General features: G+C 48.6%; 1 protein-coding gene across 1 annotated transcript in view; it reads right to left on the bottom strand.

Moving 5' to 3' along the window:
• Slc6a4 (solute carrier family 6 member 4) overlaps window positions 1-12,611 on the bottom strand; it is a 33,761-nt gene extending 21,150 nt beyond the window's left edge. The window contains exons 1-2 of the mRNA XM_021176146.2: window positions 12,524-12,611; window positions 290-741 (exon numbers count right to left, since the gene is read on the bottom strand). Of these exons, the coding sequence (XP_021031805.1) occupies window positions 290-632 (343 nt within the window). The 5' untranslated portion in view covers window positions 633-741; window positions 12,524-12,611. The remainder of the gene's footprint in view (window positions 1-289; window positions 742-12,523) is intronic.
• Between the last annotated feature and the right edge of the window lie 728 nt (window positions 12,612-13,339).

Here is a 13,339-nt window from a genome sequence, read left to right as displayed (position 1 = left end):
AAGGAAAGCCCTTCAACAAAGGAAGCACAAGCAATGCTAATTAACCCAAGGGCATGTGTGGGACAGCTCAGGTCCTGCTCTACAATCTTTACAACCGGAAAGCCTCTCACAGCCTACCTTAGGCTTTTTGCTGACTGGAGATCAGGCTAGCATGGAAGCTTAGGTTTCCTGTTTAGGCTCATGTCAGTTACCCAGGACAGTAAAGATTATGACATGTCTTGTGACCTCCTACAAGGGTCTACAGCCCACCCCTGGGTCCCAGGCTCTGACGGTGGCCAGCGGCACTAACCTCCACCATTCTGGTAGCATATGTAGGGAAAACGCCAGATGTTGCCCAGGTCCACGGCATAGCCAATGACAGACAGGAGGAAATCCATCTTCTTGCCCCAGGTCTCCCGTTCCCCTTGGTGAATCTCAGCCACCAGGGTGGTGGTGGCAGCTGGCGTACAATGTGGCGCTTCATCCCCAGCGCTCGTGCTGGGAACTGCGGAGTACCCATTGGATATTTGGCCAGGCTCTGTCCTGTCCGCTGGTGTGGGGACACCCTTCTGCAGAACACCATTTTCTTGGCACTCCTCTTTGTCCTTACACTCAGACAGCACTTTCTGAGAATTCAGGGGTGTGGTCTCCATGCTGCTGGTCAGTCAGTGATGCGGATGCCCATCTGCCAAGGACCCTGACTAGCTCTTGGTTCTTGGTTTTGAATCTCCTTTCAGTGTTATGGAGACAAGACTGAGAGCTCTGTTGAAAAAGCATACAGAGAAGAGAGAGAGAGCAGAGAGGAGAGATGAGAGATTTGTTTGTTTGTGGCATTAATAATTCATGTTTTTATTTTTTGTTTTGTTTTGTTTGTTTTAAGATGGGGTCTTAATCTATAGCCCAGGTTAGCCTTGGTTTTCAGCAGGTGTCCTCTCTCAGCTTCTTGGGTGCTGGGATTACAGGCATAAAACCATCCCAACAGCTCCATCGGATAGTTTAAATGACCTTAGGTGACAGGATTACAAATGCTCTAATCTATAAGCTAGCCCATTTGCTCAGAGTCAATAAAATCAACAAAACTTTTCAACAAATGGAGGGGGTCAAATCACCACCAAGTAATCTGAAAAGGAAACAAAACAAAAATAGCAAATCACCAAGACTGCACACAGGCTTTACTTAAGGACCAGCACTTGCGTCATTGAGAGGGACGCAAATGCCCCCTGTAGTTTATCAGTAACCCAGAGGAATGTCAGAAGAGCTTCTCTGCAGAGCCAGTGAGCCCTAGATACCATGCCCACAAACAGCAACACAGCCATGCCTTCTGCCTGCCAGCCGGAAGAGACAGTTCCTTCCATCACTTAAAGGGAGCACCGAGGTAGTCTAAAGAGGAAGAGAGAAGCAAACGCCGCCTTCGGGAGGTGCCTGGGTCCTCTCTTACCCTTCCAGGCTGGCTCCAGGAAGATTCCAGCTGCCTGCCTCTGAGTCCAGCACCCCTCCTCCCCTGCCCCCGGGATCCACCTGTCAGCCTTCCCATAGAGCCTCTGCAGGTCCCGGGGGCCATGTCCTTCACTACTTCTCACCATTCGTACTTCTGGGGCTAAGCCACTTATCACTGAAGCCGTGAGCACACCTGTGTATGAGCACACCCGTGATCCAGGGGGTCAGGCCACTGAACCCGGGCATACCTGGTGACCCTGATCTCATGTGCTCCTGGGGAAGGCTGTACCTTCATTTCACTGCCGGGACGGGGCACAGGGAAGGAGCTGGGCTCTCTCTTCTGGACTGAGGATGAGATTTCTACACGTGGAGTAGAAATCTGAGCCCTTTTGGACTTTAAACCTCCTGCCTGCTATAAACTTAGAAGCAGCCAAGACCTTCCAGGTCTCTTTCTTTCAAGCTCTTGACAGGTTAGGGACTATGCTACGCCTATGCTTTGAGATGTCGTGCCTCTCTAGAAATGGGCTCTCAGCACTGCTCGCAATGGCAGAGATCCCATGCCAACCCACTGAGGGACGCGAGTCAGTGCTCAGCTCTTACCTGCTAGGGTTTGAAAATTTTTACTCTTTCCTTTTCTTCTTTGACAGGGGATCAAAAAGCTCAGGCTGGCCTCGAACTTACCATGAAGGTAAGGATGACCCTGAACTTCGCTGACCTTTCTGCTTCTACCTCTGATTGCTAGAATCATGTGTGAGCATCACCAGGTCTGTTTTATGTCACACTGGCGACTGAACGCAGGACTCTGTGCACACTGGGCAAGCACGCAACCAATTGAGCTACAGCATAACTTTCTGTACAGCTCCACAACTCACTACACAGATGGATGTGAAGACAAAAATATCGTGGGGGGCTAGGTATGTATCTAAATAGAGCATTTGCTTAGAATGTAGAGTTTTACACACATACATACACGCTGAAAAAAACCTGAACATACTGTGCATACTGTGGATATAAATATTGTCAAGGATTAGATACAAACACCAGGTGGTGAGAGTAATTAGAGTTTTGTGCTCAATGGGTTTTTTTTTCCTTTTTCTTTTTTTAAAAGCAATGTAGAAAATTTTAGGTTATTTTTGTTTTGTTTTGTTTTTGCTTTTTTTTTTTTCTTTTTGGTTTTTTGAGGCAGGGTTTTTCTGTGTAGCCCTGACTATCCTGGAACTCACTCTATAGACCAGGTTGTCCTTGAATTTAGAGATCACCTGCTTCTGCCTCCCAAGTACAGGGATTAAAAAGGTGTGCGTTGCCACCACCTGACTAAAAATTTAGGTTTTAAAAGGATCGATTGCTGCCAAAAATATTTGGAGCAACAAGGGATAATTTGGTTACATATAGATAGGGCATACATGCATATATGTATGTATGTATAGATAGATAGATAGATAGATATGTGTATATACACACATGTCTTTGAGTCTACCTTGCCTGGCCCTTTGGCTCCCATCCTACCTCAAATTCAAGGGTGCAAACGCCACTAAGAAGAACAGGGTTTCTAACCCATCCATGCAGACAGAGCCTCATCCTGCTCACATGTGCCAGGGTCTGGCCTCCACTTGGTCTGCTTTATCACCTCCTCAACTAGACTTGGTAAGGACCTTTTTCTTTGTGGTGCTAGAGATCAAACCTGTACACATGCTACATACATGCTTTACCAATGTGCTAAAGCCCCAGCCCTAGCAAACTTCAAACATAGCCATTATATCTCCTCATCTGCCATAAGTATCTACTCATCAGGCCTTTAATGCATGTGTGTGTGTGTGTGTGTGTGTGTGAGAGAGAGAGAGAGAGAGACAGAGACAGAGACAGAGAGATACAGAGAGAGACAGAGAGAGACAGAGAGACAGAGAGAGGAGAATGCTGAGATATCAACTTAGTTAAAAACAAAACTATGCTGAACTTAAACAGTTTTCCACACTGAACACAGAAGAACCTTGAAGACCAAACAGTGGGTGTAGAAATCGTGCCCAGGTGTGAGGATGGCATGGCGCTGACAGCAACTGCTCACCCTTGGCCCCTTACTCCTTTGTCTTGCCTGGAGCAACTGCTCTGGATCACCAACACCAGAACTACCCTCTCACATTTAAATCTCCAGATGAAGGACAGACAAGCTTGAGGACAGACCCTGAGGAAGGGAGGAGGCAGTCGGAGCTTCAAGAGCCAGACAGTGTGTTCTGGGTTCCCTTTGTGTTTTTTCCCTTGGACGTCCTGAAGCAAGGATGGGAACGTGTGGGTCTGTGCTCTCAGGGGCAATGTGTATTTCCCAGGATGCCCCAGACTCAGCCCCTATGACATGGTCTTCATTTCTTGGCAGCTATAATGAGCAGCTCCTGGAAGGACAATATCCTAGTCTCTATTTTTATCTCAGCCATCAGAAAGCTCTAGTTTCCTGAAATATCTGCCCAGAGCTTTCTAACTTGATAAAAATAAAATAAAATAACCCTGGTCTGAGCATCCCTCAGGCAACAGGAGACAGCAGGTTGCTTCTCCCCAGGGGTCCGTGTCTCTCTCTCTCACAGCTTTACTCTCTAGGGTTCTGTTACACCCTCACTTTTGATTACAGCACCTGAGATACAAAGTTACAGCCCCTTTGAGCCACAAAACAAGCTCCCTTCAACTCATTCCCCTGTCTTTCCCAGCAAAAGGAAAACTTCCGGTTACCAGACTGGGTTCAGAAGGTACCCAGCCAGGGCTCATGCTGCTGCTGTTGGCCCTGTGACTCTTCTGCCTTCCTGATTGTCCCGAGCCCCACTCTGGCTTTCCCAACACCTGCCTCCCATTACAATGGTTGAGAGCAAGCTGGTTTCAGGGCGGAGAAGTCCAAGTCGTTAAGAAGGTTAGTTTCTAAGTATTCTCTCCTGAAAGCTTTTCTAAAAGATATTTTTATCCTCCGGGGCAGGAAGATGGCAAAGGAGGTCAGTGTTACAGCGCAGACCTCCTCCTGGCAAGCTCTGAATTCATCCAGGGACAGAAGCTGCCCCAGAAGCTGCCCTCAGCACATAAGCACTGTTATCCCAGGCTGAGCAGGTAGCAGGTTGTGTGTGCCACCCCAGCACCCAACTGTGCTATGAGGCTAGAGTCTGCCTCCACCCGACACTCCCATACCTTCCACTCCCATACCTTCCACTACCACCACAGGGGCAGCTGACTGAATAGCTGATGGTTCACTTTCTGCTCAAACTCTCCTTTCCAGCTAATTCCCTCCGTGTCTCCCTAGTCAGCTAAGAAGTGTTTCTGGGCTGACATGAGGTTCAGAGTCTTAAGGCTCTGGTTCTGAAAGAACTGAAAGAAGCTGGGGGTTGGGTGGGGGTGGGGTGGGGGTGGGGATGTAGGAGAGAGAGAAAAAACCTGTTTCTATTTAAACTTCTGGTCAAATCTCCGTGTTTTCTTTTTTCACAAACTGTCTCTGTAGCCAGGGGAACCAGTATCTGAACAAGCAAGTAATTATAACATTAGTCATAAAATACCCAACCCTCTGGCAATGGCCGTGGCTCTTACGTTTACCAGTCATCCGCACATTCTAAGCAAAAAAAAAGAAAGAAAGAAAAGTAAATAAATATATATGTATATATATGTGTGTGTGTATATATGTATGTGTGTGTGTGTGTGTGTGTGTGTATATATATATATATATATATATATATATATATATATATATATTCTGGGAATTTTATACTTTGACTTTGTCAAGATCAAAGTGAATTCATCTCTCAGGATGCTCCATTTCCATTTTCAAAACCAAAACAAACCTGCAGCCTGGATCACGGGCGGAGCGCTGAGATAACATTAATTACAGGTCATCCAGCCAAGGGCCAATGTGCTCTCTTCGTGCCAGAGGAGGGAGTTTCCAAGGCACCTATCGAGGTTGGCAGAACTGTGTGGCTCTGGCGGCAACAAACATGGCACCTGCTCCAGAGAGGCACGAGCCCTGCCCCACAGTACCATCCTTTTCCATGGCCACATGTAAGACCATGCTGGGAAGCTGGCACTTCTGGGAGAAGCCAAGGAGCTTGGGATTCCTGCCTACTGACCACACACATGGCCTGCCAATATCCCTCAGACTGAGTCGCATAGGAGTTTGTGCCATAGGACTTCGGAGCTGCTTTGATTCCTCCGCTACTGCACGGTGTAAAGTGCTGGCTTGCCTTTGTGTCCATTGAGGGGCTGTGGAATGTGCTAAGGTGGGTAGCATTGTAGGTGGAGGTCATGAGGACCCCATCTTCCCCCACAAGTAAATAAAGAGATGTTCAGTATAAACAAACTCTGGTTTAGATGTGGTCTCTGTGGCCACAGCCACCCGCTTATGCAAAGGAGTGCTGGTCTGAGACATAGGTTTGTTTCCTGAAATGGAATGAGTAGGTAACATTGCTCAGGGTGGCTTGGGACAGTTACTGTGCACAAGAAGACGACTCTGTCCTGGCAACAGAAAGGGAATATTCCAACTTCTCCACACAGTATATATTCTAGAGGATGAGACATCAGGACCAATCCAGACATGCCCAAGGAAAACCAAAAATATAATGGCCTTATTATTTTTATATTTAAAAAAGGAGATGGGTTTGGCACAAAGAGATGAGATGAGTTTCTTTCTGTGGACAGAAGCAGCCACACCCAGACAGCCTCCATCTCTGGTCACTGAACAGTTCTGTGACCCAGGAAGTTCCTTCACATGTCACAGCTACACAGACAATCCAGATCCACCACCTCCTGGCTGAGTGACTCTGACCGGGCTGCTTAACATCTCTGAGCCTCTTATTTTCTCCCATTTAGAAGCAGATTAACATGAAAATTACATGTGGGGATTACAGAATGACCAATGCTAGACTTAGCACAAACAGCATCCTGGTAACAGTGGGTGACGGTGGACATTTCTGAGCCTCCAACACATGCGAGACCTGTTCTGCACCCTACTTCACATGCTAGGTAGGAAAACTAAGGTCTATAGGACTTTCAGTCTGGCGGACTGGAGGCTTACAGCTGGGACCTCAGTGGCTTTGGACTTCTTAATCAAGACACGTATCATCTGGGAACTTGTAAAGACATATCTGTGATGGAAGGCGCATTAACAAGACACCCAGATTATTCCAGGGTGAGCCCTGGGACATGCCTGCATATCTTCACACTATAACCTTGAAGGACTGGCAAGAGATGCTCTGCCTTCTCCATGAAGCTTCCTCTTTGCATCCGAGCCCAAGATAAGCCCTGAATCCTTGATGACACGTGTTTGCTTCAGGTCCCCCTGGAAGCAGGGGCGGAGGCCTCAGGTCTCTGCTCCAGCACTTGCTTACTGGGGCAAGACTTATCCAGCTCTGCGCATGGAGGGCCTGCCTCAGGTTCCCGGGTGTGACCACAGTTCCTTGCTGCCCTGCGGCCCACTGGAGCCCAGAGGAAACAAGCATTTCTTCCCCCAAGATAACACTCAGGCCCAGAGTCCCACCCTAAGGGACGAGATCTTCTTACCCACTCCCACCCCAACTTCCTATAGGGTAGACCCACTGTGCATCCCTAGGTGGGGGAAGGGACATTGCCGGGACAGTTCCAAGTTTCTAGCAGATCAGGGTTGAGAAGCAGGGGACTAAGGTTGAGCCTGGAGGCTGACTTTTGAGACAAGCACAGGCAGGTGTGTCCTCTACTGCTTGCACTCAATGTTCACTTGGCAGTTGGCTGTTTGGAACTGGGAGTGTATTTCCTACACACAGAAGTAAACGTTCTCAAAACAAGCCTGTAAAACACAGCAGTCAGCTGGTAGAAACCACCAGAAATCATCTGCTTATTCGACCCTCTTTCTGGTTCTCAAAGGAAACTAAAACAAACTAGTCAAGGCAGCTGACCCCCACGCCAGCCTTGGGAGGTATCTTCTAGTGCCTTCCAGGCCCTTGAAGGGCTTTTTTCAAGTTGCCAGTTGGAATTCTTTATTTCATTTAAGTTCAAACCAGGCCTGGTGGCTCACACCTGCAATCCCAGTACCTCAGGGCTAGCCTGGGCTAGGGTGAAAAAAGAGCAAGAGGGGGAAAGGATTCACTCCACAACCGAAAACTTTTATTTATTTATTTGGTTTGGTTGGTTGGTTTGATTTTGGGTTTGGTTTTTTTGAGACAGGGTTTCTCTGTGTAGCCCTAGCTGTCCTGGAACTCATTCTGTAGACCAGGCTGGCCCAGAAAATCCGCCTGCCTCTGCCTCCCAAGTGCTGGAATTAAAGGCCAGCGCCATCACTGCCCAGCAACAGAAAACTTTTAGCAGAAGACAAAATTGTCTTACTTTGTTGCAGCTGCCTTTTAAATGTGGACAAGGACAAAGAAAGGCCAGCTGGGTGTGAGGGGCGGGAACCAGGTTTGTTTCACAGAGCTGGGGATAGACCAAGGCCTTGCTAACTGCTCTATCCCTGAGCTGCACTCTGCCCAGAAACCTAGATAAGACAAGGATGTCCCCTCTGCAGGTTTGCTTTTCCTCCCTTGCAGCATACTAAAGACACATGGTCAGGTGACACAGATGTGATTAAATGCATGCCAAGCAAAGGGAGGGAGCCAGGAGAGATGCTCACATGCTTACTGCCCAAGCCTGGGATCCCCAGCACACACAGCAAAGAAGGGAGAGGTGGCAGAGTCTGAAACTGCAGCACTGAATTGGTGGTAGGTTTGGGGCGGGGTTGGGGGGAGTGAGAGGATGGACGGTAGATACAGGAAAATCTCAGGGACCCCCTGGCCGGTCAATCTGAGAGTTTTAGGTTCACTGAGAGACTATCTGAAAGCATAAAGTGATGGTGGAAGACACCAACAATCAACCTCTGGCCATACATGCCCACACAAGCAAGTGCACCCCGCACTCATGCATGCACACTAGTGCACAGGGTGGAGAAAGAGGAAAGAGAGACAAGACAAAACAAGACAGCTCTCCCCACAAAGTAGTTTATAAGCCAAAAGCCAACCCCACCCACTAAAGGAGGAATCACTGAGACAGGCGAGTGACACCAGCCAGATGCTGGGTTCCCAACCTTCTAGCTGTTTCTATGTCTGATTACAGCAAGCAAACCCTTCACCAGGTGAGGGAGGCACAGACTTGGCAGAAGTGACTGACTTTTGACCTTTTGGGGTTTGGTTGAAGCTAAGGTCTTATTATAGAACCCAGGCTAGCCTTAAACTCCCAACCCTCCCTCCTCTGCTTCCCTAGTCCTGGGATTGCAGATGTGAGTCACCAAACCTGACTTTCATTTGAGATCTGGGAGAAGAAAACTTAATTCCAGCCCCTCACCCAGGGTTGGGGACAGGGACTGTTCTGCACAGCTCACCCTCCCTCAGATCTTTCCTCCTCCTCTTCCTCCTCCTCTTCCTCCTCCTCTTTCTCCTCCTCCTCTTCTTCTTCCTCCTCCTCTTTTTCCTCCCCAGTTCAGCTCTGCTCCTCAGAAACAAGGAATATGATCATTGAGACATTTAGCTAGGGGACAAGGTCTAAGCTTGGCTAGGTCCTGAGAACCATGGCATGGGTGGCTTTTCCTCTATGGTCATTCTAGCCTCTCCACTCCCTCATTTTAGGCTCCTTCCTTACAGGGGGATGATTGGGGGTGGGATGGGAAGTATTTAGGTGAATAACGCAGTTTACTCGTTTTATTCCACAAGTCAGAGACAAAGGAAACAAACTGTTTTGGCTTTTCCCCCTTGAACACGTCCCAGAAGGCCACACAAAATCGTGAGAGGATAGTCCCAGACTCCATCCTCCTAGCAGCTGGCATGGGCTCCAGGGTCTCTCAGAGTACCCAGCTGTTCCTGAGTCAGTCCCAAAGCAACTTCAGGCTATCCCCTGACCCATGCAGCCCCTCTTACCTCTGTCCTCATTACTGCAAATGATGTCATGAAAAATCAGGCCTTGGGACTCCAGGACACCTTCCTCCGTGCCTGGGGAACTGAGACCTATTCTCCACAAATCACGTGCCCAGGGTGCTTCTCTGGCTTTGCACAGTCACAGATTTCGTTCAGTTATGGAGTTTAGCAACTTATGACCTCATACCTAGTATGTCCCTTAAGTCCAGCAGGGTTGGGTGGGAGCTTGGGAGCTGCTGCCAGCTTCTATAGGAAGCCAAGCAAAGAGGGCAATGAGAACAAGGCATTCAGATGCCACCCAGCAGCATCCCCAGCAAAGCCTACTGACTTTGTCCCTGTTAGACTGGGAAAAAAGCACTTGCTGGTTTGTGTCGTTAACGGTCTGTAAACAAGTATCTAACTTCCCAATCTGGAGAGGAAAACACTCACTCACACACACACACACACCAGTCTTAAGGAGCCAGCCAGGCAGAGCTGTTACTCACAGATTGGCACTTTCTGAATGTGGGCCAAAGTCACTGCCAAGAGGTCAGCCTGGAAATAAGGTGACTGTGTTGGCCCATAGTGAGTCTCATGCCCGCCCCAGCGATCTGCTGCCCCTCTGTGCTCTGGGACCATCAGGGAATCAGGGATGTCGGGTTTCTTTTTAAAAAATAATTTGATCTATTTTCTACCTGGGTCTCTCCCAGGAAGTTTTTTTGTTTTTTGTTTTTTGTTTTTTAGAACGCTGTTTTGTTTAAGGAAGCATTTTTCTTGGAACTGACCCCTGGAAGACAAGCTTTAGCTGTACTCAGGTAGGAATAAGCAGGTGTTTTGTCAAATGTGGGTTTTTTACCGGTGCCTGGTTGGCCAGACACAAAAAACCTCAGAGGGAGGGGCCAACCTGGAGATTAGCAGAGAAATCAGTTAAGTGTGTGCTCAGCTAGCAGGGCTCACTCAGGAAGTCCAGAACTCCACCCACTAGCTGGGCATGGTTTAGGCACAGAACATATTGGAGTCTGAGTGTGCAGAGCCTCTGACCTTGGCTGAAATACAAGAGGATCCCAGGAGGACTCCATCTTAGAGCAGTGGTCCTGGCCCGTAGGTATTTTGCACCATGATTATATTTTGTGTTTTGTTTTGTTTCAAAGAGGGCTCTTAGAACCTTAGCCACAAGAGCTTGAACATTGTTTCCAAGGTCCCTCTATTTCCTCTTCCTCGAAGCCTTGCTTGGTTCATGAGCCCCAGAGGACCTCCAGTGTTACTGAAAACAGCTAACGCCCTATTTGCCTTCCCAACATGAAATGACTGCACAATGTCCCACCTGCCATTGGCATTTTAAGAGTTAAGTCATGACCATATCCTGTCAAAGCAGTAATACAAAGTAGAACTCAGCTTCTACCAGTGCCTTGTGGGTCCAAACGGTGCTACTCAGCAAGTACAACCTAGAGATGGCTGTGAGCTGGCTTTATTTCCAAAACTACCCGTGCTTCTCTTGGGTGTGGGCACCCAGAGTATTTTGTAAGCCTGCCACAGAGCCCAACCCATGTCCCTAAACTCCACAGTCACCACCCATCAGGGAAATTCTTCCACACGCACCCCCCCCCACACACACACACACTGCTCCCCAATCCAAGTTCCATCAAAATGCTCATAGGATTCTAAAATTTCCCGAAACATCTTAGATTCCATTAAGATATTAACATATCCCCCTTTTCACCCTGGGGATATATATTTGTTACAATATCATCCATATAGAAATATACAATATGTTTTTTTTTTCTTTAACTGGAAACTGAAACAGACTTGAGTCTTGAGTGCCCAGGCTGGGAATTCCCACTCTGAAATGTGGTCAACAGAGTGTCATGAATCCCAGGTTTACTGGGGAGGAGTTTCAATTTGTTCTTGTTCAGGCTTAGTAAGGAAAGCTCCATACCCAAATGAACAAGCTGCTTGGGGGTGGTCGGCTTTGTTTTGCTTTGGAAATGGGTCTTGTGTAAGCAAAGCTAACCTTGACTTAGCTAAGAAGCTGAAAACGACCTTGAATGCCTGAACAATACAAGCATGCCTCGGCACACGGGGCAGAGTCAGTCTTTCTTTCTCTCTTCTTACCATGCAAAGCCTCTACAAGGCTCCAACCCAGGAGATTTCAGAGATTAACTGCCAGGCTAGGTCCCTACTTTTCGTGTAGCTTAGTGGTACGATGTCTGCTCCGGGTGCAAAAGACCCTGGATTCAAGCCTCACAGCTGCCCAAAACAAGTAAGATATTGACTGCACGGCAGAAGAACCCGCCCATCAGCCTTTTCTGGAGCAGTGGCTCTCGCTGGGGACCAGGGTGGGAGAAAGAAGCTATCCACAGCTCCACGCAAAAGTGAAGAAGGGCCATAGTCAGAGCTGTTTCCCCCTCCATGTCCACCCAACAGCCTCCAACGCTGTCTTGGCTCTCTATTACTTTTAAACATGTCTGCTTTCTCAGACATGTTTCCCATGTAACTGAAAACACATTAAATATTTGATCTCTCCCCTTACTACGATGAGAGCTAGCAGGTCCATAAATAATCCATTGACCTGGTTCATTTTTCTGGACAAAAAAAAATGATCATAAAAATACATACACACCCTTCAAATTCTTGAGTACTCTTAACTAAAAAGACTAATTCAATATGCAACACACACACACACACACACACACACACATACAAACGCAAAGAAAATCTCGGGCCACCAACCAGCCTTTTAGAAACACCCCCCCCCCCCCGCCTCCAGCAACTGTTGGTTACACACTTCAGTGTAGCACAGCCCACTGGTACTTCCATAAATTCTGAATGGCCTGTGAGCTGTCTGAGTCGGCACGCGCTCCCCAGTGACACCATTCGAGCGCACAGTGAGAGGCTTGACCCTCTTAAGTGTCTCTCAAAGGTTTCTCTGGTTATTTGGGCATTTGTGTCTGCCAGCGTCTTTGCATAAAGCCACCTACCAGCCCTTGTCTCAAAAGTAAAGCCCAAGCACGGAATCACGGCTGGAAACTACAGCAACTTTTGCCAAAAAGCGAGGCTGCGCTGGGCCAGCTCTGGGTCTCCAGGGTTTCCATCGGGTCCCTCGAAAGGACCCTGCGCGGTGCAGACAAAGACACCCGAAATCCAGGCAGTCAAGCGCGGGGACCGAGGGCTTCTAAAAAGAAGCGTGGGTTAGAGACAAAAAAGAAAAGAAAAAAGAGAGGAAAAAAAAAAAGAATAAGAAGAAAGGGAAAACGACCCACCTGCGGGCGGCGCGGCGGCGGGTCCGGGGCTGCGGAGGCGGCTCGACCCTCGCGCCCTCGAGGCACCGGCGCGGCCGCTGGGGTGGCGCCGCCCGCCGCGCTATTTGTACTCGCGGCCCCTCACATGGTCTGATCTCTAGATAGCCGCCGCCAAAGAGCTCCGCAAGAATTTTTGCGTCACTTTGAGACCGAAGAACTTTGTTTCTTTGCTACCGCAGCTGGAAGTGGGGAGGGGCGGGGTCCACGCTCCCTGTCCGGTGGGAGGGCGACAGAGCCCCCCCACTCATTCCTGCACATACACCAGCCAGGGCGCAGGGCTGGGCAGGGCAGGGCGAAGGATCTGACTCTTCTGCTTTTGGACTAGTGTGGCTGGAGGATGCTGCACAAAACGAGGTTCACTTCTACCCTTACCAAATCTGCCCTAAATTATGTTAAGGTCCTGCTGCGTGTCACTCCCTAAGAGCATTCTTTCTTGACCACAGCCAGGCACCCCCCGATTGCGGACCGTCTTTCCAAGGACCCCTGACATTGTTCTGGGTTCTCTAGGTGGGATGCGAGCTTAGTCGGGAACCTCCCCATCCCGATAGCTGCCTACAATAAGCACCCCCGGGAGGATCTGAGAGTGCTACTTAGCCACAGAAGGAAAATTTTGCAGAGAACATCGGTGTCGGTCCGCGGACCCGCCTGTGCCTGTGGGGTTGGGCAATTAGACAAACTACCAGCCTTTCAAGCCGCTCAGTATTTCGACAGGAGCTCTGTTTTTAAGTCTATATAGATTGTTTTGTTCACACACACACACACACACACACACACACA

Source organism: Mus caroli, chromosome 11, assembly GCF_900094665.2.
Source record: "Mus caroli chromosome 11, CAROLI_EIJ_v1.1, whole genome shotgun sequence".
Taxonomy (NCBI): domain Eukaryota; kingdom Metazoa; phylum Chordata; class Mammalia; order Rodentia; family Muridae; genus Mus; species Mus caroli.
The sequence above is the reverse complement of the archived record's forward strand: the minus strand, read 5'-3'. Positions and strand labels throughout refer to the sequence as shown.